The sequence below is a fragment of the Balaenoptera ricei genome, chromosome 2, assembly GCF_028023285.1.
Source record: "Balaenoptera ricei isolate mBalRic1 chromosome 2, mBalRic1.hap2, whole genome shotgun sequence".
Taxonomy (NCBI): Eukaryota; Metazoa; Chordata; class Mammalia; order Artiodactyla; family Balaenopteridae; genus Balaenoptera; species Balaenoptera ricei.
In genome coordinates this window covers 68,360,963-68,384,357 of record NC_082640.1, presented here as the reverse complement: position 1 = coordinate 68,384,357, position 23,395 = coordinate 68,360,963, and the positions used below count along the sequence as shown (strand labels likewise).

General features: G+C 53.8%; 1 protein-coding gene across 3 annotated transcripts in view; it reads right to left on the bottom strand.

The window, feature by feature from the left end:
- Positions 1-3,409: 3,409 nt before the first annotated feature.
- ITGA11 (integrin subunit alpha 11) overlaps positions 3,410-23,395 on the bottom strand; it is a 129,386-nt gene continuing 109,400 nt past the window's right edge. For 2 of the 3 annotated variants that reach the window (XM_059915472.1, XM_059915475.1), the window contains 12 exons: positions 21,110-21,195; positions 19,484-19,691; positions 16,946-17,044; positions 15,292-15,368; positions 13,457-13,546; positions 12,570-12,660; positions 11,168-11,281; positions 10,879-10,965; positions 9,109-9,219; positions 8,914-9,009; positions 5,495-5,608; positions 3,410-4,806 (listed from right to left, as the gene is read on the bottom strand). In XM_059915472.1, coding sequence (XP_059771455.1) covers positions 4,735-4,806; positions 5,495-5,608; positions 8,914-9,009; positions 9,109-9,219; positions 10,879-10,965; positions 11,168-11,281; positions 12,570-12,660; positions 13,457-13,546; positions 15,292-15,368; positions 16,946-17,044; positions 19,484-19,691; positions 21,110-21,195 — 1,245 coding nt within the window. In that variant the 3' untranslated portion in view covers positions 3,410-4,734. The remainder of the gene's footprint in view (positions 4,807-5,494; positions 5,609-8,913; positions 9,010-9,108; positions 9,220-10,878; positions 10,966-11,167; positions 11,282-12,569; positions 12,661-13,456; positions 13,547-15,291; positions 15,369-16,945; positions 17,045-19,483; positions 19,692-21,109; positions 21,196-23,395) is intronic. The other variant, XM_059915473.1, reaches the window with a different exon arrangement.

The following is a 23,395-nucleotide window of genomic DNA, read 5'->3' as shown; positions in this document are numbered from 1 at the left end:
GGCATGTGGGATCTTCCCAGACCAGGGCTCGAACCCATGTCCCCTGCATTGGCAGGCGGATTCTCAACCACTGTGCCACCAGGGAAGCCCTTGACTGTCCTTTGAGAGGGATCTAGTTGACATTAATAGTAATACAAGGATAATTTGGGGGGATTTTTTTTTTTTAAAGGTAAGAAGTAGTGCAGAATAAAGGGCAACGTGACATTAGCTAAAGGTAAAAACAAAGGCCAGTGTGGTGAAGACAGGACCATTCACTACTAATGGCTGTATTAAGTCAATCACCCAAGGCGTATCTGGTGGAGAAACCTGGCCACTTCATGTTTGGGGTGAGGTGTGGTTGCAGTGAGTTATATGCCAGAAAAGAAGCATGATTAAGCCAGCTGCTTCGATTAGAGGCTGCCTGGCATCTTGGGGCTTAAAGCCAAGAGTCTAGTGTCTTATTTTGGGAGAGTATGGATGCTAAAAGCTCTTGAATACTGATGGAGACAGCAACTTGTCTTTTATAGACCTCTAGGAGAGGTCTCAGAGAAGTTCTCCCACATTTCCTGGTAAAGAGTCATTCTCCTCCCTCTCTCTGTTGTGTTTGTATTAGCCCCCTTCACCTGATACCCATCTTGTTAAGAAGTACCACCTTTCTTAACAAAAGGAAGACCCAGAAACTCCACTGTTGGCACTGGAACCCCTTGGGGGTTTTTACCGATGACTGCTGCCACCAAGATAGGCTAAAGGGCAGCTGAGAAAGGCCATGCTGTAAGAAACTGACATTGAAGTCTAGAGAATAACAAAATCTTACGGCTCTAGATTTCTGGTCCTATCATTTTAATGTGCTTAAAATTACCTCACAGGAACTGGATCTGTGAGGTCTGGGGTAGAACGTCATCTGTGGTTCTGATTTAGCTGGCCCCAGGACCCCACTTTGAGAAGCTCAGCTCTGGATAGATACTCTGCTTTAAGAGGCACACCCTGCCCTCCGAGCTTACATGCCCACACCATCTGACACCAGAAAGAAGCCGCACTCTTACCTGAATTTCTCCTTTTCAACTCTTAGCTGGCCGGAACTGAGGGACAGCATAATTGATGTCCACTTCCCTGCAGAACACCGGATGATGGCACAAGGGCCTGAGGCCTCTCTCAAAGCTACCCAAGGTCTGCCCCTCAGCTCCTGTATCTTCTCTGAGGGCCGGCGCCCCTCCCGCATGGGGTCTCACCGTGTCAGAATCAACATAAGACCCCCCGGAACATCTTGCACATCTCAGTTCACAACTCCTTGTTGGAGGTCCTTTCCCTCTACTAGACAGTGAGCCTAGAATTTAAAAAATCCTCACAATCCGCGGAGCAGATTCTAAAACCGCCTTCTGCTGGTAGTTTGGTTTGCAGTCAGGCCTCGCCCCAGGCACGTTTTCCTCCTGCGCGCTCACGTGCTGTGGAATTGCTTTAGTATCACGAGGCCATCTGGAAATCAGCGCAGCTGTTTTGAAGTAGTGTCTAGGATGGGCCGATAAGGCTTCTAAAAGACTAAACCGTTTTTAAGTTGGTTATGCCTCATGTTAACACTCCTTAGCTCCATCGTAAATAATTACACTTAACTACCAGATAGAGAGCATTGCTAAGAACTCCCATCTATGAACCATAATATGAATTTTCATGTTGATTTGCGGTTGCGTTTTGGACAGCTTGCCACCAAATGCTAAAAATGCTTCAGAGGCTGCTGTTCATCTCCCCACCGGACGTTAGCAAATGTGCCCCCAACTCAAGAACTAGGTGATCTCCTGTAGCAAATTCCACTCTGGAGACTTGCTGCAACGAGAAAGTCTTCTGAACTGCAGGCGGGAGCCAAGTAAACTTGAACAGCATTACGATGACAACACAGTTCCCATTACTCAGCATAGAAGGTCACTTGTGCGTGTAAACCCCTTTTTTGTTGTTCGCTTTCTAGCCTACATATTCACCTGCCTGTTGACCTCAACGCTCAGCACACTGGAGTCGCCAGGGGAACTCTGAAACACAAATGATGCCCTGGCCCCTCTCCCAACCAATTAAGTCTGACTCCCGGGGGTGGGCCCTTGTATAGGTAGCTTTTAAAGCTTCCAGGTGATTCTAATGTGCAGCCAGGCCTGAGAAACGCTGCTCTAGCATGAGGCTTTGCTCCATGTAAAATGTATCTTCTCTGCTTGCCCTAGCAGCACACTTAAGGCCAGTCATGGACATTTATACCTCAGAGCAAATAATTTCAGAAAGGGAGAACTGATAAGAGAGAGAGAGGAGAGCGACACAGTACAAGGGCTGAAGGCCTTGAAGATACAAACAAGCCTCCCATTTTTTCCACCTTTTGACCATTTAGTTGTTCTTGGCCTAGGGTAGGGGAGGACATGGAGGGACTATGACATCCTGGGGATAAAGGCTGCCTCTGAGTCCAGGGGTTGCAATTCGGTGACCCCTGGGCTGCATCTGACCTGCAGATGCATTTTGTTTGGCCTGCATTGTGGCTGCACATGGCAGATTTTAAAAACGTGAATGCCAATCTCTGAGAGTCTGGTTTCACATGAAAGCATTCTCAGAGTTGACGGTGTTTGACAGAAAGAAGACTTGGTGCCAGATCAAACAATGCACTTTTGGGTGCGGGGTCATGGATTCTCCTTTAGCCAGACTACTCCATTCATGAGGGTAATGACGCAAATGAAATACGATTTTAAAATGTTACCTTCTGATTTTGGTTTCACCATTTGAGAAAAAATATTCCCATAAAGAGTGACGAGTGACTTCATATCAATTCCTTCTAATCCTTCACGAAGCCCTTCTAAGGCTGGGCTAGAATGACAGTCTGGCTGGAGAGACAGCAGTCCTGGGATTAGTCTGGATTTTGCTGTGGAACCTGGGGCTCTCTCTTAACTTCTCTGGTTCTGAGCATCCTCATCTATGGGGGAACAGGACCAAATAATTTCTAAGATTCTACTGGCTTCTTGGGATTCCAAAGGCATGAGAATAGAATGGAGACAACTAACTTTAAGAGTAGTCTGTGGGTAAAGGTGAAGAAACTAGAAGTCAGGGTTTGAAAGTCAGCACTGAGATGCCAGCCTAGAGAAATCTGGGAGGCCTGAGAGGAAAGAACAGGAACGAAGGGGTAGAAGCTACAGTGACATGTGGGTTTCAACTATCTAAACCGGCCAAAGATGGAACAGGTGGGCTTGGGAGGGAGGGAAAGAGGGAGGGAGTGCTCCATCACTGGAGATGTCCATCCCAGACCAGGCAGCCACTGGGAGGGGATGTTGCAGGGAGCAAAGGGTGGACAAGTCCTTTCCAAACATCTACAGACAATGGGAAAGAAGCAGGGAGCCCCTCATCCACCTCCTGTCCTCAAAGAGTGTGGCTCACTAGGACATGCTCTGCCCACAAAAGGGATGGCAGCCTCTTAGTTGTTTTTAAACACTGTATTTTTAAAAATTTCTTTAAAATATTGACGACAGTAAAGGTCGTACTATGTGACAGGGGGCAGATGCCTTTGATGTATCCCCCCTTCATTCCTACCTCAAAACAAGGTTAAGGCATAAATTACTCGGCTGGGCACCAGGCGTGCCTCTTGTCCTCGGGGCGCTGTCATTGGTAGTACCACTTGCCCCATGGGCTGGCAGATCAGACATTTGCCACCAAGGTTGCACAGGCTCCGGGGGTTCCTGCACCGGCTTTATCCAGTGCATTCCGGGGAGGACCCCTCAGCACTGGTCCAGCCCTTCTCCCCCATGGGTGATGGGTGATGGGTGGCTGGAAGGGAGGGATGGGAGGCCGTGAGAGGCTGTGTGTGTGTGTGTGTGTGTGTGTGTGTGTGTAGGGAGGGGGTCATGCAGGGAGGGGAGGCCCCCCACCTCTACCCCTGCCCACGGCCTGCAGCCTTGCCATCGCATCGGGACAGGCTGCGGTGGAAGACGAAGTGGGAACGTGGAGCCTGGGGATTGCGTCATCCGCCAGGCTCCCAGGAACAAAAGCAGCAGGAGGGGTGGCAGCTGCAGGCCTGCAGCTGCTGAGAGCACGTTGGGAGGGGATGTGGGCGGTGGTCAGTGTGAACGCACGGTGGGGATGCGGGAGAGCCCGCCCACCTCCGCATCTTGGTGGGTGCCCAGTCTCCTAGGTCCCAGCTGCCCGTCCATCACAGTCTCCGCGTCCCAGAGTCTGTCTTCATCCAGGCCAACAGCTGTCACCGCTGAGCCCCTCAGGCAGGGGGCGCTCCGGGGACCTATCTCCGGCCTGGGGAAGGGGTGAGGTGACTCGGGAGCCATGGACAGCGTTGGGGTGGGAGGACAGCGCAGAGTGCAGATCTGCTGTCCCATTAGGTCCCACTGGAACTAGAGGCCTGGAGAGGGCAGAGTGGGTTTGCATTTGTAGTCTTCCTCTCTGGGTTTCTTCTGAGCATGGGGTGATGACGAATTTCTAGCACCTTAGTGATGGGGGCAGCAAATGCCCCCACAGAGCCTGGGAGTGGCTTTGGGGTGTACCTTGTGGGGGGTGGTCCCTTTAAATCCCTAGGGATCTGTGTTGGAGGTGCCATGGCTCCCAGTAGGACAGTCCCTCTTAAAACTGATTTGAGTTCCTTTCAGAGGGAGCAGACTTGGTCTCTCAGGAGATGAGGTCAAGTGCAAAGCGAGCCGGCGTCCTCTCCACCCCAGCTCGGTGGGCCACGGGCCTGCACACTGCCTGGGCCCGCGTCCTGGCCCCCATCAACTCACAGCCTCCCCTGGAGCCTCACTCCAACACTTTGGGGGTGGGGTCCAGGCCGGGCTCCCTCCTGCGCTTGGCACTTTTAAAGAAGCCGAGCTGTGGGAAGGCAAAGGGAGAAATCTCAGGTGTGGGCAGGGTGGACAAGGCCTGTCTCCCCTTCCTGCTCTCCCTTCACTCACTCTCTTAAGGCTTCTTTCCTCAGAAGCCTTCCCTGAATGCCCCAGCTCATGCTGCATATCTCCCCTACCACTGCCAGGCTGCACAATGGGCCACTTAATTGGTGACAGGGAGGCTGGAACCAAGTGGATGGAGCCTGTGTCAAGAGGCAAGCAGTCATGCTGTGTGACGCTGCCCGAGTCAACACCCCTCTCTGGGCCTCCTTCACCTCATCTATAATAGGAGGAGGTTGAGACCAGGGGTTCTTAGCCTGAGGCTCAGAGATAGAGAAGGGCTTTGGGGGGACTTCTTAACAGCCTGACATTGTTGGAGAAATTTTGTGGTTGCGTGTGCTTGCTTTTTTTCTGATCAGAGGAAGCCTAGCTTTCATCAGGTTCTCAGAGGGACCCACAAAAGGGTTGGAGCCGTAGGCTGAGTACCCTCTGGTGGCCCTAGCCCATCTGCCTGCTGTGGTGAGGAGTCGGTAAGCTCTGGGGAGGAGGCTGGGTGGGCCCCAGCTCCCACGCGGAGGAGAACATGGGGACTGGCCGCAGAGCTCAGAGGCGGAGGCCCCAGGCCCGGACAGCCGGGGTGCTGCCCCCCACCCGCACCCTGCGGGGGCCCTCACCTTCCACAGTGCCAGGACCAGCAGCGCCAGCAGCAGGAGGCCCCCCAGGGAGCTGCCCACGATGATCCAGATGGGGATCTGTGAGTCCTCTTGCTTGGAGATCTCAAATGTGATCTGCAAGGTGAGGGGTGAGGCCAGGTCAACAGCGCTACTGTTCTGGGGCCCAGGTGGCAGCCTGGGGTGGTGCAGGAGGGTAGGAGACAGCTGGCACCTGGTGGGAGAGCTGCATCCCCTTCTTCAGGGAGATGCTGAAGGGATGGGTGGCACCAGCCTGCCGAGAGGCCTCAGAGCTCCCAGCCCTGGCGCAGCAGTCACCTGACTTAAGTGACCAAGTGATCCCACCTCCTCTTTGAGACGCTTTCTGCCTTGGGCCTGGGGCCACTCCGCTCTCCCTGCTTTCTCCTTCTACCACATGGGCCACTCTTTCTTGCTCTCTTTGCTGCTTCCTAAATGTTGGTGTGTCTCATGGCTCTGGTGAGCTCGGGGCTGACTTATGGAGTAGGCACCGTGGGCACGGCGCCCAGGGTCCATGGTGCTTTTAGGGGCCCACAGAAATGTTCTAATTTCTTTTAAAGTTAGAATCAAAAAATATAATCTTGTCTGGATTATATTTGTCTTTATACAGACCAAGTCAGAAAATAATACTTTTTTAAAAAAAAATCTTGTTTGTGGAGTAAGGCCCTGAAAGCAAAAGTGCCCAGGGCCGTGAGAGCCCTAACGCAGCCCCCGGGAAGCTCACTCAGTCCTAGGGCCGTAACCATCTTTATGCCTGATGCTTTCACGTTGCTACCTTCTACCCGGACTCTCCACTGCATTCCAGACTCATATCCAGCTGTCTCCTCGGCCTGCCTGGCATCTTTGACAGGTCCCCAGATAAACTCCTGATCTCACTCCTCACCCTCAAACCTGTTCCTTCAACATCCTTCCTCTCAAAGCAAATGGCAGCCTTGTCCTTCCTTGCTCTTGCTTCTTGTATTGGTCACTGACTCTCACTTTCACACCCACGTGGACTCTGGCAAAGTCTATCTGCTCTACCTTTGAAACACCCAGAATGTGGCCACTCCTGCCACCTCCAAGGCTACCTCTTTGGACTGAGCACCCTCATCTTCCACCCGGAGACCGTAGCAGCCGCCTAGCTGCCCCTTCTGCTTGTGTCTCGCCCCCTACAGTCTGTTCTTGGAATAGTAGCCAGAGGCAGGGGATTTTTATTCTCTGCTCTGCTCGGTCCTCCAGGTTTTCCCATCTTACTCAGAGTGAAAAACAGAGTCCTTGTCCTGGCCTGCAAGGCCCTGCAACCTCCGGCCCTGCTTAACTCGCCGGCCTCATCTCCTGCTCTGCCCCTTGCTCTCTCTACTCCAGCCCTCAGCCACCCGGCTGCCAACGCGCCCAGCACACGCCTGCTGCTGGGGCTTTGCATCGCTGTTCCTTCTGCTGCTGGGGCTTCCCCAACCCCCTTCGCTGCATGACACCACTGTATTTCTTCTAGTCGCTGTCTGCTGTCCCCTTATAGGCTTTCCCCAGTCTCCCTGTATAAAATAGCACCCCATCGTCTCCACCCTTACACGCCTGCGTTTTTCTGGGCAGACCTTATCACCACTGACATTGTATGTGTTTATGTTCGTTGACTCTTCCCCCCACTCCCGTCTAGAGTGTCAGCTCCAGGGAGAGCAGGGGCTTTTTCTATTTTGCTCACTGCTCTATCCTCAGTGCCTGGAACAGCGCCTGGGAAGGAGCGGGAGCTCAGTTAATGCGCTGAAAGCCTCAATGAACGCACCCCACGACAGCATGGCGGAGCCCGGCTTGGCCACTGACTCTCTATTCACCTTGAGGCAAGCCTGCTCCCCTTCCGCCTTACCTCACACAGCCTCCGTTTCCATATCTGAGAAATGGACGTGGGGACGCCCCTCACAGTGCTGTGAGGAGTAAGCCGGGTAACGTGGGAAGTGTCTGTTACGGTGCCTGTCACATAGGTAGGGCTCCACCAACAGCAGGTCCCTTCTATGCTCTTTCCATCCCTGAAGGCTGGGACCTGGCTCTGCCTTCCCACACCAGCACCTCGCACAGAGCCAAGGCCACAGGGGCTTAAATTCTGGGTTGCTGGCTTTCTAAGAGAAGTGAGGCATCCAGAGAGTATAAGAGGGGTTTTTGGGGGTGGGAAGTGGGAGTGGAAGGAGAAATCACTTAAACTAGTAAATGACAAATGGACTAGTGTGGAGAAAGGGGTGGTTTGTGTGTGTGCGTGGGGTGTCTGTACCATGCCTCTTCTCGCTTGATTGCCTGGAAAATTCCCACATGTCTCTCAAGATTCAGGTCAAGTGGACCGTCTCCTCCAGAAAGCCTTCCCTGGACATGGCTTGCTCTGACCAACCCCCATGCCAGCACCTGTGCTCTCCCCCAGACTGCACCCACACTTCGTTGTCCTCGCCCCCTTGTCTGCCTAATTCATCTGGGGGCTGAGCCTGAGTCACAGGATGAACACCCGACAAATGCTGCAGAACGAACAAATAACACGGCTCCTCGGGTGGACCTGCTGAATGCTGCTTCGGGCTTCTGTGCCGGCTCCCCCTCTGCCCGGCACACCCACACGCTGATTGGGATCGACGTTTGTGTTTTATGGAGGTCTGGCTTCCTGACCAGGCCCATTTTGCTCTCCAGCGTCTCCTGGGGTGGGGCTGGTGGGTGACTGCGCATCTGGTACAGGACGCTCACCCGGAGCCCAGGCCAGGGTTGGGGATGTGGCCAGTGGAGGGCAGCAGCGTCCCACGCCCGAGACACCCAGCTCCTTCCAGAGGAGCCGCCTTTTTTTTCAAGACCCAATTTCTCATTTTCCCAGAGAGCACCACATGGAGCCTTACCCCTTTCCTGGACCCTGATTCAAGCCAGTCTGATGTGCGACAGTCTGGTTTTACTCAATTCAAAAAGAGGTCCGATTCAGAGACAGCTCGAATCCCTCGGTCTTCACAATTTCAGTTCGCAGCAGACTTCGTTCATTAGATTTGAGGCGCGGATGGATGGGGAGGGGAGGGTTGGCTGGCCGTTCTAGGCCGCCAGCCTGCCAAGACCCAGCCTCGCCGCCCTGAGGCAGGTGGGCAGGCAGGCAGGCCTGGGCGGCACTTCAGCTTCCTCTAGTGTAAAACACGCAGGTGTCCCTCCTTCCTCGCCTCCGGGGGCTGTTGAGGGGCAGCGCTTGGTGCCCCCGAGGGACAGCGCCAATGCCTATTTCTGGCCCTGTGCTCCCCATTTTTGCCCCTAACAGCCTGTTTGTCTCGATTTTCCCTCGCCTCTGATGCTGCACTAACTGCTGGCAGGCCTGTCCATCTCTCTCCTGCAAGGGGAGTAGGAAAACTCTCGGGGAAGGGGCGACCCTTCCCCAAGCTGGCCTGGCCGGGGCCCAGGTCTGCAGGGTTCCCAGTGCTCACCTGGCGGCTGGGATCCTCCTCGCGGAAGATGAAAGGGCTGTGGAACTGCCTCTGCAAGGCTGCGTGGACCGTGATTCTCATCAACTTGTACTTGAGCTGTGTAATCAGAGGCTTTGTCAGGTTCTGGCCTCTCCCCCGGGGGGAGGCGCCCCAGCACCTGCCTCCTCCAGCCTGGCCCCCCGGGGCTCTACTTACTGCTTTTAGGGACGTCAACCACAGGTTCCCCAGCAGATGGAAACTGATTTCCTGGTTGGGGGCCAGCCTCACGTTGCAGTTGATGGAAACTACATCAGCGTTGCTGTGATTCTGAAAGAGAAGGTGGGTCTCAGGGTGAGCAGGGGCTTGGCCACCAGAGAGATGGCTCAGCTGCCCAGCTTGACCAAGTGGGGTTTTGTTCCTGAGGTAGGAGGGGCAGAGGACAAGGAAGAAGGAAGGGGATGGGGGTGGGGGACACATGGGCTGGGGCTGCCAGGGGCTGGCTGGAGGACAAGGTAAGGACGGTGTATCCGATGCTCCACTTGAAGTTGTGCATAACTGGGTGTATTTCAGGAACAGAACTTTAGGTCAACGTTAGGGCGCCTATAAATGTCATCACCATGCAAACGCATTAAAGGGAAAATGATAGTATTACTGCAACAGATGCAGAAAAAAGCCTTTTATGAAATCCAACTTCTGTTTATGATAAAAACTCCCAGGGAACGTCCTGAATCTGAATAAGGGTGCTTATTTTAAAAAACCTGTGGTTGGGGCTTCCCTGGTGGCACAGTGGTTGAGAATCTGCCTGCCAATGCAGGGGACACGGGTTCGAGCCCTGGTCTGGGAAGATCCCACATGCCACGGAGCAACTGGGCCCGTGAGCCACAACTACTGAGCCTGCGCGTCTGGAGCCTGTGCTCCGCAACAAGAGAGGCCGCGATAGTGAGCGGCCCGTGCACCGCGATGAAGAGTGGCCCCCACTCGCCGCAACTAGAGAAAGCCCTCGCACAGAAACGAAGGCCCAACACAGCCAAAAATAAATAAATAAATAAGTAAATAAATAAATATATTAAAAAAAAAAAGCCTGTGGCAAGTATCACATTTAATCATGAAAAATTAAAAATAATCCCTTTAAAAGCAGGATCAAGACAAGACAGTCATCATTTCTGTTTACCATTGCCCTTATAGCCAGAGCAATAAGACAAGAAAAACAATTTAAAAGGATTGAGTGGTAAAACTAAAACTATCATTACTTGCAGATGATACTGTCCTAATAGAAAACCCAAACAAATTATCAAATAATTAGGATTTATTAGGTTAAATTTATTTGTGTTGCTCCCTCACAGCCACCTCACCCCACCCAAGTTCAAGTCTTCAGTAAAGTGCACTACACTCCAAAGATGCTTTGTGTGAGGCACTTGAAAATGAACAAAATGAAAATAGCTAAGATTTTTATTTGGGTAAGGAATAGTGAAGGCACGCTCAGAAATTGGTATGTGGGGACAGAGGCAGCCCTGGGAACAGAAACCTGGACACTAGCAGGTGTCTTGGGGAGGGCCTCAGGAGTGGGAGCTGGGCTGCCTTCCATCTCTGGGGGCAGGGAGGCCGCAGCTGATGTGGTCAGTGTCTCTAGTACAAGCCCCGTGTGGTCTGGCTCCTTCCTCCTCCCTCTGCTTGTCCGTATCCTACCGGCACTTTTAGGCACAGGGGCAAGTCCACGACCCCTGCTTCTCTACTGGAGGTTGTCTGCTCCACTGCCCCATGTATCCCAGCCTCGCTACCTGGTTTCTTTACACTCAATCCCATGTCTCCTGTGAGATGGCGAGCTCACTAAGGGCAAGAAGTATCTTTTCTTTATTCTGTGTCCTTTTGGTTTGAGGTTGGGACATAGAGGTGCTCAACAAGCTCTTCTGGACAAACTACTGAACAAGGAGCTCAGGCAGCCCCCTCTCCTTGTCCCTCGGGGCTCCTGGCACAGGGGACACTCACCAGCTGTGGGGCACGACTCAAGTCCTCCTCCGTCGGGGCGTGCCGGTACTCAGTGCTGTTCCCCCAGATGTTACAGGATGTGTTCGCCTGCACGAGGACACACGCAACCAGCCTCACCACCAGCACTGGCAGACTCGGCGTCCCAGACACGGTTGTCTCTCCTCCTCTGCCCAGAGAAGGCCCAGCTGGCCCTGGGCTCGGGAGAAGGAGCTGAGGTCTGGGGACTTGGGGGCACACCTAGGGATATGTTTGTCCCCTTCCCTGTGCTGGCCCCCCGGGACACGGGTACCTGGTCAGCGAAGAAGCCCTTCAGCAGCAGCAGCCGGTTGCCACCCCTGGTTGCGATGGGAACAGTGAACTTCATCATCACCCCGTGGATGGGGAACAAGCCCAAGTTTTGGATCTGTGGCCAGAGGGGGGGAGGTGTCAGTACACCCAGCAGCAGTTGGGGGGTGGAGGACGAGGCTCACAGGGGCGATCCCCCCAGCCAGGCCCCTTCAAGCCCCCTGGCTTTTTCACTGTAGATGCTCCAAAGCTCTCCCAGATCTTGGCGGGGGGCTACAAGATGAAACTGCATGAAAGCTGAAAGGGATGGGCTCCTGGAGGCTGAGGATGGGTCACTAGGGGGCCACGAGGCTGACAGCAAGGGTTACTTCCCTTTTCACCCTCTCTTGGCTGTGGTGCTGGTGGCCTCCCTGGACAGAGGTCGGGGTGGAGAGGGTGACAGCAATTCCTTTATTGTGAGAAATAATCAGTAACTGATGCAGGATGTAAATAGTGAGTGTGTGCTGGTTCACATTCTAGCCGTGACACATTTGGTGTCAGAGCCACAGTGATCACAAATAGGGCTTTGGAATCAGAAAGCCTGAGCACATAACCTGGGGCTGCCGCCACAGATGAGCTGTGTGGCCTTGGGCAGGTTACTAAATCTCTCTTGGATGAGCCATTGAGGCATCTGCATGTTTCCAGCCATCTACCTGCTCCCAATTCTCACTCAGCAGTTCAGGGCTGGGGAGATCTTGGGGCACATCGTGGCAGAGACTCTAAACTGCTTCCTAATTCTCCTTCTCCCTCCTTCCTTAGTGACAGAAAGCAAGACAAAAAGGCATATTTCCTAGCCTCCCTTACAGCTGAATCACACCGTTTTGGACAATGAGAAGTAACTGGAAGTGCAAGGAACTGCCAAGGAGGTTTCTTAGTAGGCAGGGGTCTGGTCTGCTCTTCTCCCCTTCCTTCTTCCTGGAATGAGAACGTGATGGCTGGAGCTGCAGCCACCTTGGACTATGAGGTGAACTTGATAGGCTGATAATTGCATGTTGAGGATGATGGAACAGACACAAGGAGACCCAATCCCGGATAACTCTGTAAAGCTACCAACTCTGGACTTCTTTTATGGGAGAGAATAAACTCCAGGGCATTTAGACCACTGTTTTTTTTCATACTTTAAAAATTATAAGCAGCTACACCTAATCTTCACTGACACATCCTCCCAGTTCAGCCCCATAATTTTCCAGATGAGGACTGAGAGCCCCAGAGAGGGGAAGCGACTTGCCTAAAGTCACACAGTGAATGGGTGGCAGGGTTGAGGCTGAACCCCAGATGCTAGCAGTGATTCCAGATTCCTCCCCTCCCAGATGGGGGATCCTCAACTCCTGTCTTTCACTGTCTGCTTGACTCCCTTCCAGACTAACCTTGAAAACACAGTTGAAGGGAGGCCCAATGCCATGGTATCTCTCCAGCGAGCTGTTGGGCTTGACCTCGTAGTGGCTCAGGCTGCTGCTCCTGCAGGGACAGAGGACAGGGCCGCCATGAGCTCAGTCAGTGTGGGCTAGATGGATAAACGAACGAAAGAGGGTGTGGGCATGCGCCCGCCTCCCCCTAGACCACAGCAAATACGTTTCCTCTTGTGTCCATTGGGAGTGCTGTGTTGGGAAGGATTCTGAGGCTCAGTAGGAATAAACTCTGAGATCAATTAGCAATGTCTGCCTCGTGTGTGGCCATGAGCCAGAAGAGCAATTTATTTGCCAACCCTGCCCTCACCTCCTGCCCAGGGGCATGGCCTCTTTTGATCATGAACTTGCCCACTGTGCACCGTTCCAGCCTCTAGTGGTGGCTGTGGGAGGGCCTGAACTTTCTGTCTGTCTGTTGTTACCTTCTGACTTCTCCGCCCTCCTGGGAGCTCTCACGGGGCACACTGGGGACCACTGGCAGACTGAGGTGGGTGGGCGGTGGGAGCAGTCTGCCCTGCAGGGAGGAGCATTTTCTCACTGATGCTATTTAGAATTGCTAGTGCAAGGTGGTAATGAAATGCAGATGGACTTTTTAGCAGGTTTTACTATTTTAAAATTCTCTGCAGACCATGCCTCCGCTTATAGCCTGCACCTGGGGTGGATACTGCCTGCTGCTCCAGCCCTCCCCTCCCCCCCTGCGGGGAGCTCCCTGGGGACCAGGTCTGTATCTCTTCCTCCCCCATGTTGACACCACCTCCCCGCCATGGACGAGGAGGGTGCACGCTCAGGGGCATACCCAGCTGCATCCCATAGTCCCTCAGCATGAGGGTCCTGGGGCCGCGGCCCACCTGGTGAAGAGCACGTCAGCCTCATACTTGAGGTGCAAGCGCAGGAGGGCCGTGTTGTCTTCCTTGGTGCTCTCTTCCTCGTCACTGTCACTGCAAGGAGAGGCGGCAGCGCCTGTGGTCAGGAAGGGGCAGCCCTCCCTCCACCCAGCTCAGGGCAGCAGGAGGGATCCAAGTCAGGCTGAGAAGGAGCATCCTGGGGCGTCTAAGTCTGCTGCACCAGAGCAGCCAGCCAGGGGGTCATCAGAGGTGTCTCCTGGGAGGGGAAGGGCCGGGGAGGCAGGGGACCTGGAGACCTCAGCTTTCCCTGCCCTCTTTCTGGGTGCAGCACATCTGGGCTGGAGGCTGGGAGGACGGCGCCAGCTTGGTCACAGCAGCCTGTGTGCCCTCCTCATCTGTCAGAGGGGCACATCCTGTGCTACCTACCCCCCGCCCCCCCCCACCGCCCCGGGAGATGACGCCTCCAGGGCAAGGGTCTGCCCAAGAGAGGGGAAGAGCATGAGGAATTCACAGCAGAGCGTTTACTGACCCTTGAGCCGACCCCCCAAAGCTGACTAGGGGTGGGCCAGCTCCCATGGGGGCTATGCTGACTTGAAAAGGCCGGACAGTGAAATTCAGAGGCATTAGAGGAAGTTTTGTTGAATATGCTTCCCTTCACTTCTGAGCACCGTGAACTACCGGAGCAGATCATTTAGACATAAAAAAGGTATGATTTCTGCTCATTACATACACTGTTTGATTTCCTTCGGAAACCTTACCCCAGATAGGTGCTTAGTTAGAAAAGGGAGACCTGACACACACACATGCCCAGTGTCCCCTGCCTATATATGCCTAACTCACAAACACCCGCCAACACCCGCACTGCCAAGGACACTGCAGGCAAGGGCGTTCATTGCCCTGTGAGAACAGACTGCTTTCTAAGAGGGAGGCCTTAAGATATCAACACATCTTACAAACTTCGCCTCATGTCAAGTGAGAATTCCACCAGAGTGCACAGTTTGGCTAACTGTACCTGGATACACGCACATGCTGCTGTGTTGATCCCCAGCACTCCCGTGACTGCTGACTGGTTTGCACATATGTGTGTGTGTTGGAATGTTGGTGCTCAGTTTGCCTGCAGTGTTTATTTCTCAGTGTGGAGAAGTTCTCAGGAGGGTTTATAAGGCTCCAGAGCAGCCAGAATTCCTCCTCGCCTCCGTGTGTTTATTACTGACATGGGCGATTCACGGTGTCAACCTACAGCAAGCTGCCTCAGGGAGGCCTGAGAGACAGACAGACAGACCCACATAGAGTAAGGAAAGGTCTTTTAAAATTGGAAGTTTCCAAGGGGAGAGGAGTGACCAGGACATAAAGAGCACTGGATAAGGAGTAGGAAAACTAGTTAGCTCCCAGCTGTACTATTTACATGCTGTGTGTTGTTGGGAAATTCACTCAACCTCTCTGAGCTTTCCTTTTCTTACCTGTAACTTGGGAGGTGGGGTGGAGTGGGGAATAAGCCCTGCTTTGCCTGTCTTAAGGGGCTGCTGTGAGGACTGACTGAGATATTACATGCATAGTACTTTATAACTGTAGGGCTTTTAAATAATTGCTATATAAAATGCTGTAGAAAGCTGAGGGTATTATTATTTATATCCAAGCTGCCCAAGAACGAAGAATGGCAGCAGCACAGCGGGCAGCAGGTTGGCCCGCACCTGGGGACTGACCCAGGGCCCACCCAGGCAGGGCAGCGACGGACAAGGCTTGGCGGGGGATTTGGTGTGGGGAGGGGCAGTTCCCAGCAGCAGAACAGGGCTCAGGAGTACCGAGCAGGGAGGGAGAAGGAGCGGGCAAGCCCTGACCTGCCCGCTGTGAGCTGGATCTCCATGTGGTGCAGGAAGACGGATTTGCTGAACTCGAAATCCAGACGGAAAGCCACCTACAAGGAAGAAGTCGCTGGAGCCGGGCTGGCTGGGAACTGCCTGTCTGAGCACTGCCCACACCAGCCCTGGCCCGCCCCTCCCAACCCCTGCCCTTTTGGTGGGCCCTGCTGGCAGGGAATGGGCTGGGGGAGGGAGGACCAGGTGCTGGAGTAATGTGAGCTGAGCTCAGGGGCTGTAGCGGGAACGCAGCCAAGGTCAACAGCTCCCCTGCTGGGGCTTCTTGGCTGTGAGGCCAGCCCTCTGCCCCCTCCCTTTTTGTTTTTAACTACAGGCAACCAGAAGGCAGCAAATCCAACTTCAGACTCTTTCTGCAGGAATTTCTGGGGGGCACTTGATGGTGGGAAGGGGAGATGGCCATCAACATGCATCGCAGGAAGTGGGGGCCAGAATCTAGTGATAAGACCCCCTCATGCACCCCCCGTTCTTGCGTGTGAACAGGTGTGAGGCCTGGAGAAGGGTGAAGGCTGTCCCGGCTACCCAGAGGCTAGTCACACACACCTGTCTCCTTGTCCAGCGGCCCTCCCACCGCTCTGACGGCCCAGGTCCTGGTGCTTCCCTTGGCCTTCACCCAGGAGTAGGGCCTGGGTCCCCTGACTGTGCCCTTTGACATCTGACCCTCTTTGCTACCTTCTGCCCCACCTGGTGGCGCTCCTGGGGCTTTGCACAGACCTCTCGTGCTCTTCCCAGGTCTGACCCTCACAGGGTTTCCCAAGGAGACCTGGTGGCAGGGGTGGGGTGCGGTGGGTGGGGGATGGCTACTTCCTGAGCGGCCGCAGGGTCGGGTGGGGAAGCTTGGGCTGTGTGCTGCTCCCCCTGGGTCTTCACCCAAGAGCTCCTGGGTGCGTCAGTGCCTCACCTCAAAACCCACAATCTTGACTTTTGTCGCACTGGGGAGGTTCTTTTGTCAGGAGCCCTAATCCCCCTCCCCCTCTCCTCCCCTTCCCCCAGCCTTGCAGACCTTGCTCCTGGGAACACACTGTTACTCTCTAGGTGGTCCCTGCCTCCAGCTCCCCTCTGTCTGGTTCCCGCTCTACAAGCAGCTCGGCCTCAGTCAGGTCTCCTCTTGCTCTAGAACCTTCAGGGGCTGCCTACTGCCCGGGGGTGATGGGCAAACGTCCCCACAGTCTGGAGTCTACCTCTCCCATCCCTACACTCTTTTCACATGTACTTTTAAGCACATGGTAGGTGCTCAAGAAACGTTCATTTTTCTTCCCATCTCTCCCCAGGCACAGCACCATGACAGAGGCTGGACATTTTAAAAACGGGTTAGGATACAGGACAGTGGGGTAAATGGCCAAGAGGAGGTGGGAGAGCGGTGGGTGGGAGTGGTAGGATTCCCCCTGAGGTGAGGGTCCTGGTGTTCTCCTGGGGTGCGCTGTCAGCCCTGGGGATGGCTGGCTAATTAGGTCACTTGAAGGTCATTTCATGGGAGAAAAAACTAACCTGCTTAAAAGGCGCCCTCAGGCCTCTCCATCCCTCCTCAGTCCTCTGCTCTGTTCCCTTCCACTTCTCTTGCCTCCCCTGTGCCTCCCCAACCCACCCCGGTCCCTCCCCACACCACCCCTGCCCCAACCTTGGCCTTGGCCCGGAAGAAGGGGTAGCTGACATTGCAGACTTTCTTGTGGAGCCTCTTCTCCTCGTTCACACACTCGATGTTGCCGTCCGAGTCGTCCTGGGGCAATGGGGGCATCACGGGCACCAGTTAGGTGGGGCCCGAGACCCGAGTGTGGGGGCCACCCTTGCCCCCAGCCCCCCAACTGCCCAGGCTGAAGCTGCAGCACAGGCCGCAGATCCTGGGACCACAGGGGCCCTGGAGGCTCGGGTGCGGCTTGGCTCTGGGTGCGGAAAGCATGGTGGGGGCCCGGTGCAGGGGCGGGGGACTGGCTCAGCGGTGCCGGGTCCTGGAGAGAGTGGGCAGGCGCTCACGTATATGCTTTGTCATCCTCTCTGGATCAATCCCAGAGGCGGGACTTATCATCCAGCTTACAGGTGGGGTCACTGAGCCCCAGAGACGGGAGACCCCCTCCCCTTGCAGACCACCAGCAAGTGGCTTCCTCTGCTCGAGGTCCCTTTGTTGGAGGGTAGGGGGCGGGGAGAGGAAGGAGGGTGTGCTGAGCTCCAGCTGTGAGCATCTCCTGGGCTGGGGATGGACGGCGGGGCGGTGAAGGAGCCAGGCTGCAGGCTAGCCCTACACACACCACCTGCCACGTGTGTGTGCTCACGCGCCTGTGTGTGTGTACGGATACGGCCTTTCACAGAACACGTTTCCAAAGCCCTTCTGTGTCACAGAAACAAAATTCCATGATTCCTTCCCCCTAGGGTTATGAACAGGCATGAGATTGGTCTTGGAAAGTCAGGGCCAGGGAAGCAGGAAGAGATGGATGCAGGTTTGGGGCTCAGTTTCCCCTAAATACCCTAAAGCCAAACAGACACAAAACCTCTGGGAGGAGAGGCCTTTGAAAGACCATCAGGTGGGCTGGTCATCTTCACTCTGGGCCATGGAACAGGACCTGGGCCCGACAGAGGGACTGACTTTGCACTGACAGCCCCTCCTTCAGGTCCTTTGCAGTGAACTTGAAGTCTGTTTGAGGACACTGGGGGCCCCCCGAGGGGGAAGGGAGGACACGGCAGGCAGCCCCCCTCTTTTCTCGGGGGCCTCACTCCACTCAGCTTCCCCTTCTGGCTATAGGAACAGCGTGTGTGTGTGTGTGTGTGTGTGTGTGTGCGCACACGTGTGTGTGTGCGTGCATGCGTGTGTGTGTGTGTGTGTGTGTGTGTGTGGGGCTGAGGAGGGGCCCGTCCTGCCTCTCCCCAGTCCAGTGAGGAAGGGGTGGTGGAGGTGAGGACAGAAGGGCCCTGCTGGCTCTCCTATGCTGCCCCCCAGGCTCCAGGTGGACACGGAGATCTGTGAGGACAGAGATTGTGTTTGCGGGGACCTGGGACCCCCCGGTACACACACACGACAACGACGTCCTAGGTTTATTCAACAGACATGTCTTGAGGGACTTCTCCGTGCCCAGCCCTGGCCCAGCCCTGGGGACAGATGTGGCTGAGACAGGGCACTCGCCCTCTGGGAGTTCAGGGTTATAACGGGGCAGCGCTCGGACACTGATGATTTCCACAGAGCACGCATAGGGCTGTGCCAGGGAGCTGTGAGGGCCGGGGGGCCCTGTGTGGCCTTTTGGGGCTTCAGGAAGCCACCCCAGAGAGCGTGGCGTGGGGACCATGCTCTCTCGTGAAGCGTGGGCTCAGGAGCCAGATGCTGGGTGGGAATCCCGCTCTGCCGCTCGCTGGCTGTGTGGGCCTGTTCAGGCCACTTAACCCCTCTCTGTGCCTCAGTTTCCTCCTCTGTAAAGGGGGATACGATGACCACCACCATCTCCTGGAGTTGTTGTGAGGGTGAAATGTAAGCAGGCGTTGTAAGGGGTTACCACGGGGAAGCAGGAGCTTCTCAGGAAATGAGGGAGGGGGTCTCAGGCAGGGGTCTGTGGTCGGTAGGGCCTCGGTGTGAAAGGGCAGGTGCGCTGGGAAACAGCGGGGGCCAGTGGGACTACCGGTGTTGGGGTGCAGGCAGAAGTGGCAGGTGAGGCTGGGGAAGCAGGAAGGGCCTCGAGTGCGACCACAAGGAGTTCGGGATCTGTTGTGAAAGCAACTGGGAATGACGGGAGGTTTTAAAGTGGGGAGAAATTGGTTCTGATTCTTGTTAGAAGGACTGTTGTGAAAAAGCCTGGAGGATGAACTGTAGGCAGAGGGTGTGTACGCACTAGTGTGCACACGTGCGGGCGTGTGTATGAGTGTGCGCGCCCCTAACAAGGGCCAAGGGCGCAGGCTGAAGGATGTTCCTCTCCATGATCTGAAAGGCTCAGACCACCCTCTCCCCATGGTCCTCAGCCCGGGCTGCACACTGACATCACCTGGGCAGCTTTAGAAGCAGACTGACCCAGGCCCCACCCAGACCACATCAATTAGAAAGTCCTGGAGAAGTCTGAACACAGGCACCTTTAAGCTCCCAGGTGATTCTAACGTGCAGCCGGGCCCCCTACCTGGACCCCACCTTTCCTGCCTCAGCCCTTCCCCTCAGGCAGGCCAGGCAGGCCGCCCGAGGTCTTACCTTCTGGATCAAGCTGGCAAACTGCAGGTTTGCTGACTGTGAAATATTTAGGACTGTGCTGTAGGCGTTCTCGCCCTTGTTCTCCAGCAGGGCCTCCACCGCCACCCGCCGCCGTGTGCTCTCTATGATGAAAACCGTGGTGTCAAAGGACAGTGTGTACACAGAACAGTCCTGCGCAGGCTTCCTCAGCACCCTCTGGCAGTACTCCCTGCGGGAAAGAGACCAGCAGGAATCAGGCACATGGAATGGGGAATGCAGGGGTAGACCTCACTGTGCATGTATCACCTCTCCAGTCAGCATGTTTTCCTTTTGGCTTTGGCTGCCAGGAAGCTCAGAGCTCAATATGGAGACAAGCCTGATTATTAGCCTAGATGGTTAGAATCTTTGCTTCTTCATCCTTCTACAAGGTTTGGATGTACTATTTCTATTTTTTATTTATTTTTATTATTTATATTTTTATTGAAGTATAGTTGATTTACAATGTTGTTTTAGTTTCAGGTGTACAGCAAGCAAAGTGATTCAGATACACACACACACACACACACACACACATATATTCTCTCAGATTCTTTTCCCTTATAGGTTATTATAAGATATTGAATATAGTTCCCTGTGCTGTACAGTAGATCCTTGTTGTTTATCTATTTTTATATATAGTAGGGTTGTATTATTTCCATTTATTGTATATGTATCTTCTATCTAATCATTTCATAGTTGAATAAAAGCTGAGCATAAATTATTTAAAAATATATTACATAAATTTGAAATAGGATCAGTATTTTTCCTTGTCTGCCAGTTTATTTCTTTTTTTTTTTTTGATAAATTTATTTTATTTTAATTTATTTTTGGCCGCTTTGGGTCTTTGTTGCTGCACACGGGCTTTCTCTAGTTGTGGCGAGCCGGGGCTACTCTTCGTTGTGGTGCGTGGGCTTCTCATTGCGGTGGCTTCTCTTGTTGCGGAGCATGGGCCCTAGGCGCGCGGGCTTCAGTAGTTGTGGCACGTGGGCTCTAGAGAGCAGGCTCAGTAGTTGTGGTGCACGGGCTTAGTTGCTTCGTGGCCTGTGGGACCTCCCCGGACCAGGGCTCGAACCCGTGTCCCCTGGCAGGGGGGTTGGCAGGCGGATTCTTAACCACTGCGCCACCAGGGGAGCCCTGCCAGTTTATTTCTTCCAGGGGATTGTGAGCACCCTGCTCATCCTCTGCTAATCTCCTTAGTACTGAGCCCAAGTGGTCAGTCCATGGACCTTAGAAGTCATCTAGTCTGGGGGTTAGACAACGAACACCAAGAACTCTAGGTCCTCAAGTCTCCACCTTTTATCTGTTTTATAATGCAGGCTCCAAAGAAAGGATTCCTTTTCTAAACAAAGTTTGAGGAGGTTGGATTAGACTAACAGTATTCATTTTACAGAGGCGGTCACTGAGGCCCAGAGAGGGCAAGGTATTTGCCTGAGGTCACACAGGAGTTAGAGGCAGAGCCTGAGCTAGAACCATGCTCCAAGTTCAGTGCTTGGTGCTCGCTGCCTAGGAGAAGCATGTGCAGGATTGTCATCCAGGGCCCTGGGAGCCTAGATCCACCAGCGGGGAAGGGAAAGGAGTCAGTGTGGGGGTGGGGAGGAGCCTACTCACATGGCTGTGGGCAGGTCACTGCGGGCGTCCAGCAGGAGGTCAGGGACACAGTGCTCATCCTCACTGCAGCCATTCCAGAAGGGTACCTGGGCCAGGGAGAGGCAGGTATGGGTGGCTGGATAGGGCACCCAGAGCTTCCAGCCCCCATCTTTGCTGTGGGCCATCCCTTATCTCCACAGCACACCAGCTCCTCTTTCTGCGGCACTAGACACAGGCTTTGTTTTTTCTGCCTTTTTCACAGCACCATGCTGCTTTTTCTCATGCTTTGGCATAGACAGTCCCTTCTTTAGAACATGGCTCAAAACTCAACTCGTCCCAGGTCCCTTTCAGTCCCCAGCTGAGCTGCTAGCACAGAACACCCACTTACCCAGTGCCAGTCCACACTGATTGATCATTTACTGCGGGGAGCAAGCTCTCTGGTACTGCGTATATAGGATGAGGAAGACACAGCTTCTGCTCTCAGCTCATGGGGAAGATGAGGGTGTGAACAAATAATTATAGTGTGAAATGTGCAAAAAAAAAAATCTGTATGAGGAATAGAGGACGCAGAGAGGAGGAAACAGTTATTTTGGCCCATAGATGAGAAGGCTTCAGAGAAATGACAGTAGGTCAGAGTTCCAAAGGATGACTGAGTTAGCTGGATGGACCAGAGGGAGAGGGAAGTCTGGGAGGAAGGACGAGTCTGTGCAAAGGGCCTGAGGCATGAAGCAGCATGGTAAGCTTAGGGAATGACGGCTATTTAGTGTTGCTGTAGTAAGGGGTACAGGAGATGCAGAGGTGGGCGGGGTCATGTCTTAACAGGGTCTTGGGGTCGTGTCCTCCCAGACCCACATATCGAAGGCTCCCTCTGGCTGCTGTGGGTGGATGGACTGTTAGGGTCAAGAGTAGAGGCAGAGAGACCGCTAAGGAGGCTGCTGCAGTGTTCACGCAAGAGATGACGACGGTGTCGGTGTGGTAGTGGGGGTGTGTGTGTGTGGGGAAACAGGTTAGGAACCCCAGAGGTGAGAGTGGCAGGACCTGGAGTTCATCAGGACTAAGGGAGAAAAGGGTCCTGGATGTTGGCCAAGTTTCGTTTTGAGTGTCTGGAAGGGTGGCCGCACCATTCATTTATAAATGGAGGGGTTAAGTGGAGGGGATCAGTTTGGGGCACATTGAGTTTGAAGTGCCTGTGGCCCATCCAGGGAGAAGGGCTCAGCAGGTAGGTGGGTGTTCAAGTCTGGAGCTGAGGAGTGAAACTGTCTCCACCAGGAGCACAGCCTGAACCAGGGGAGGGGAAACAGGTGTCACAGAGGCCAGGTGTACCTTATGTTCACTAACTTCTCAGAGGGGAGCTCCCTGGCCCTCACTCAGACCCACGTGCTCTTATTTCAGACACGTTTCTATCAAGCCTGCCCCTTGGCTTCCCCATCACGTGGTGGATTTGCAGCTCGAAGCAGCCAGCAAGGAAGACAGCAGAGCCATATAAAGGAGGGCAAAGCGAGGCATTCAATGCCAGGACATAGCTCTAGACACTTTGGAAGCCCTTGGGGGCTTCACTGTATTCTAGCACCTGTGTTCATCTTGGCGATTTCAAGTCTCTGATGAAATACGCCCCAGCCCGCCCAGCATACTGTTCAAGTGTGAAAACTATATAATAACCTTCAGAAAAATTTCTGTCCACTTTATTAAAAGGGATAATTTAACGTGATAAGCAACTGTTACACTCAACTGTATGGAATGGCTCATTCCCCCAAGAGGCAAGATTTTATGGTACTAGAACAGTGCTGGGCATTGAGGAGAAGCTAAATAAGAATTTGTAGCAGAGAGATGGGAAGAATGTTTCTAATTTGCTGGGGGCTAGAAATCTACTTTACCAAGATTTTTAGACATTTAGCTGCTATCCAAAGCCCTTGGTAATATGCCCAGACTGACTTTTTCAGCTCTATTTCTCATTTTTTCTTTACACTTCCCTTCACCCTGTTTGTTCCCACGTCCACACCTTGGCTATGCTGTCAGCTTTCCTGGAATAAGCTCATCGTCCCCATCTCACGTCTATTCTAAAGGTCCAGGGGAAAGCTACCTCCTCCAGAAAGTCCTCCCTGACCTATCATCTGACTGCTTGATGACACTTCCTCTGAGCTTACTCCCATCTTTGACTTGACCTATGACTCTTGTCACCACCTTGAATCCGTATTATCAGCATCAGAGCAGAGAGTGCTCTGCACATTCATCTGCATCATGGGCTTCAACATGCTTATAGAATGAGTGATGTGTACTCATTCATTTGCTGTAGTGGCCTTGTGATGA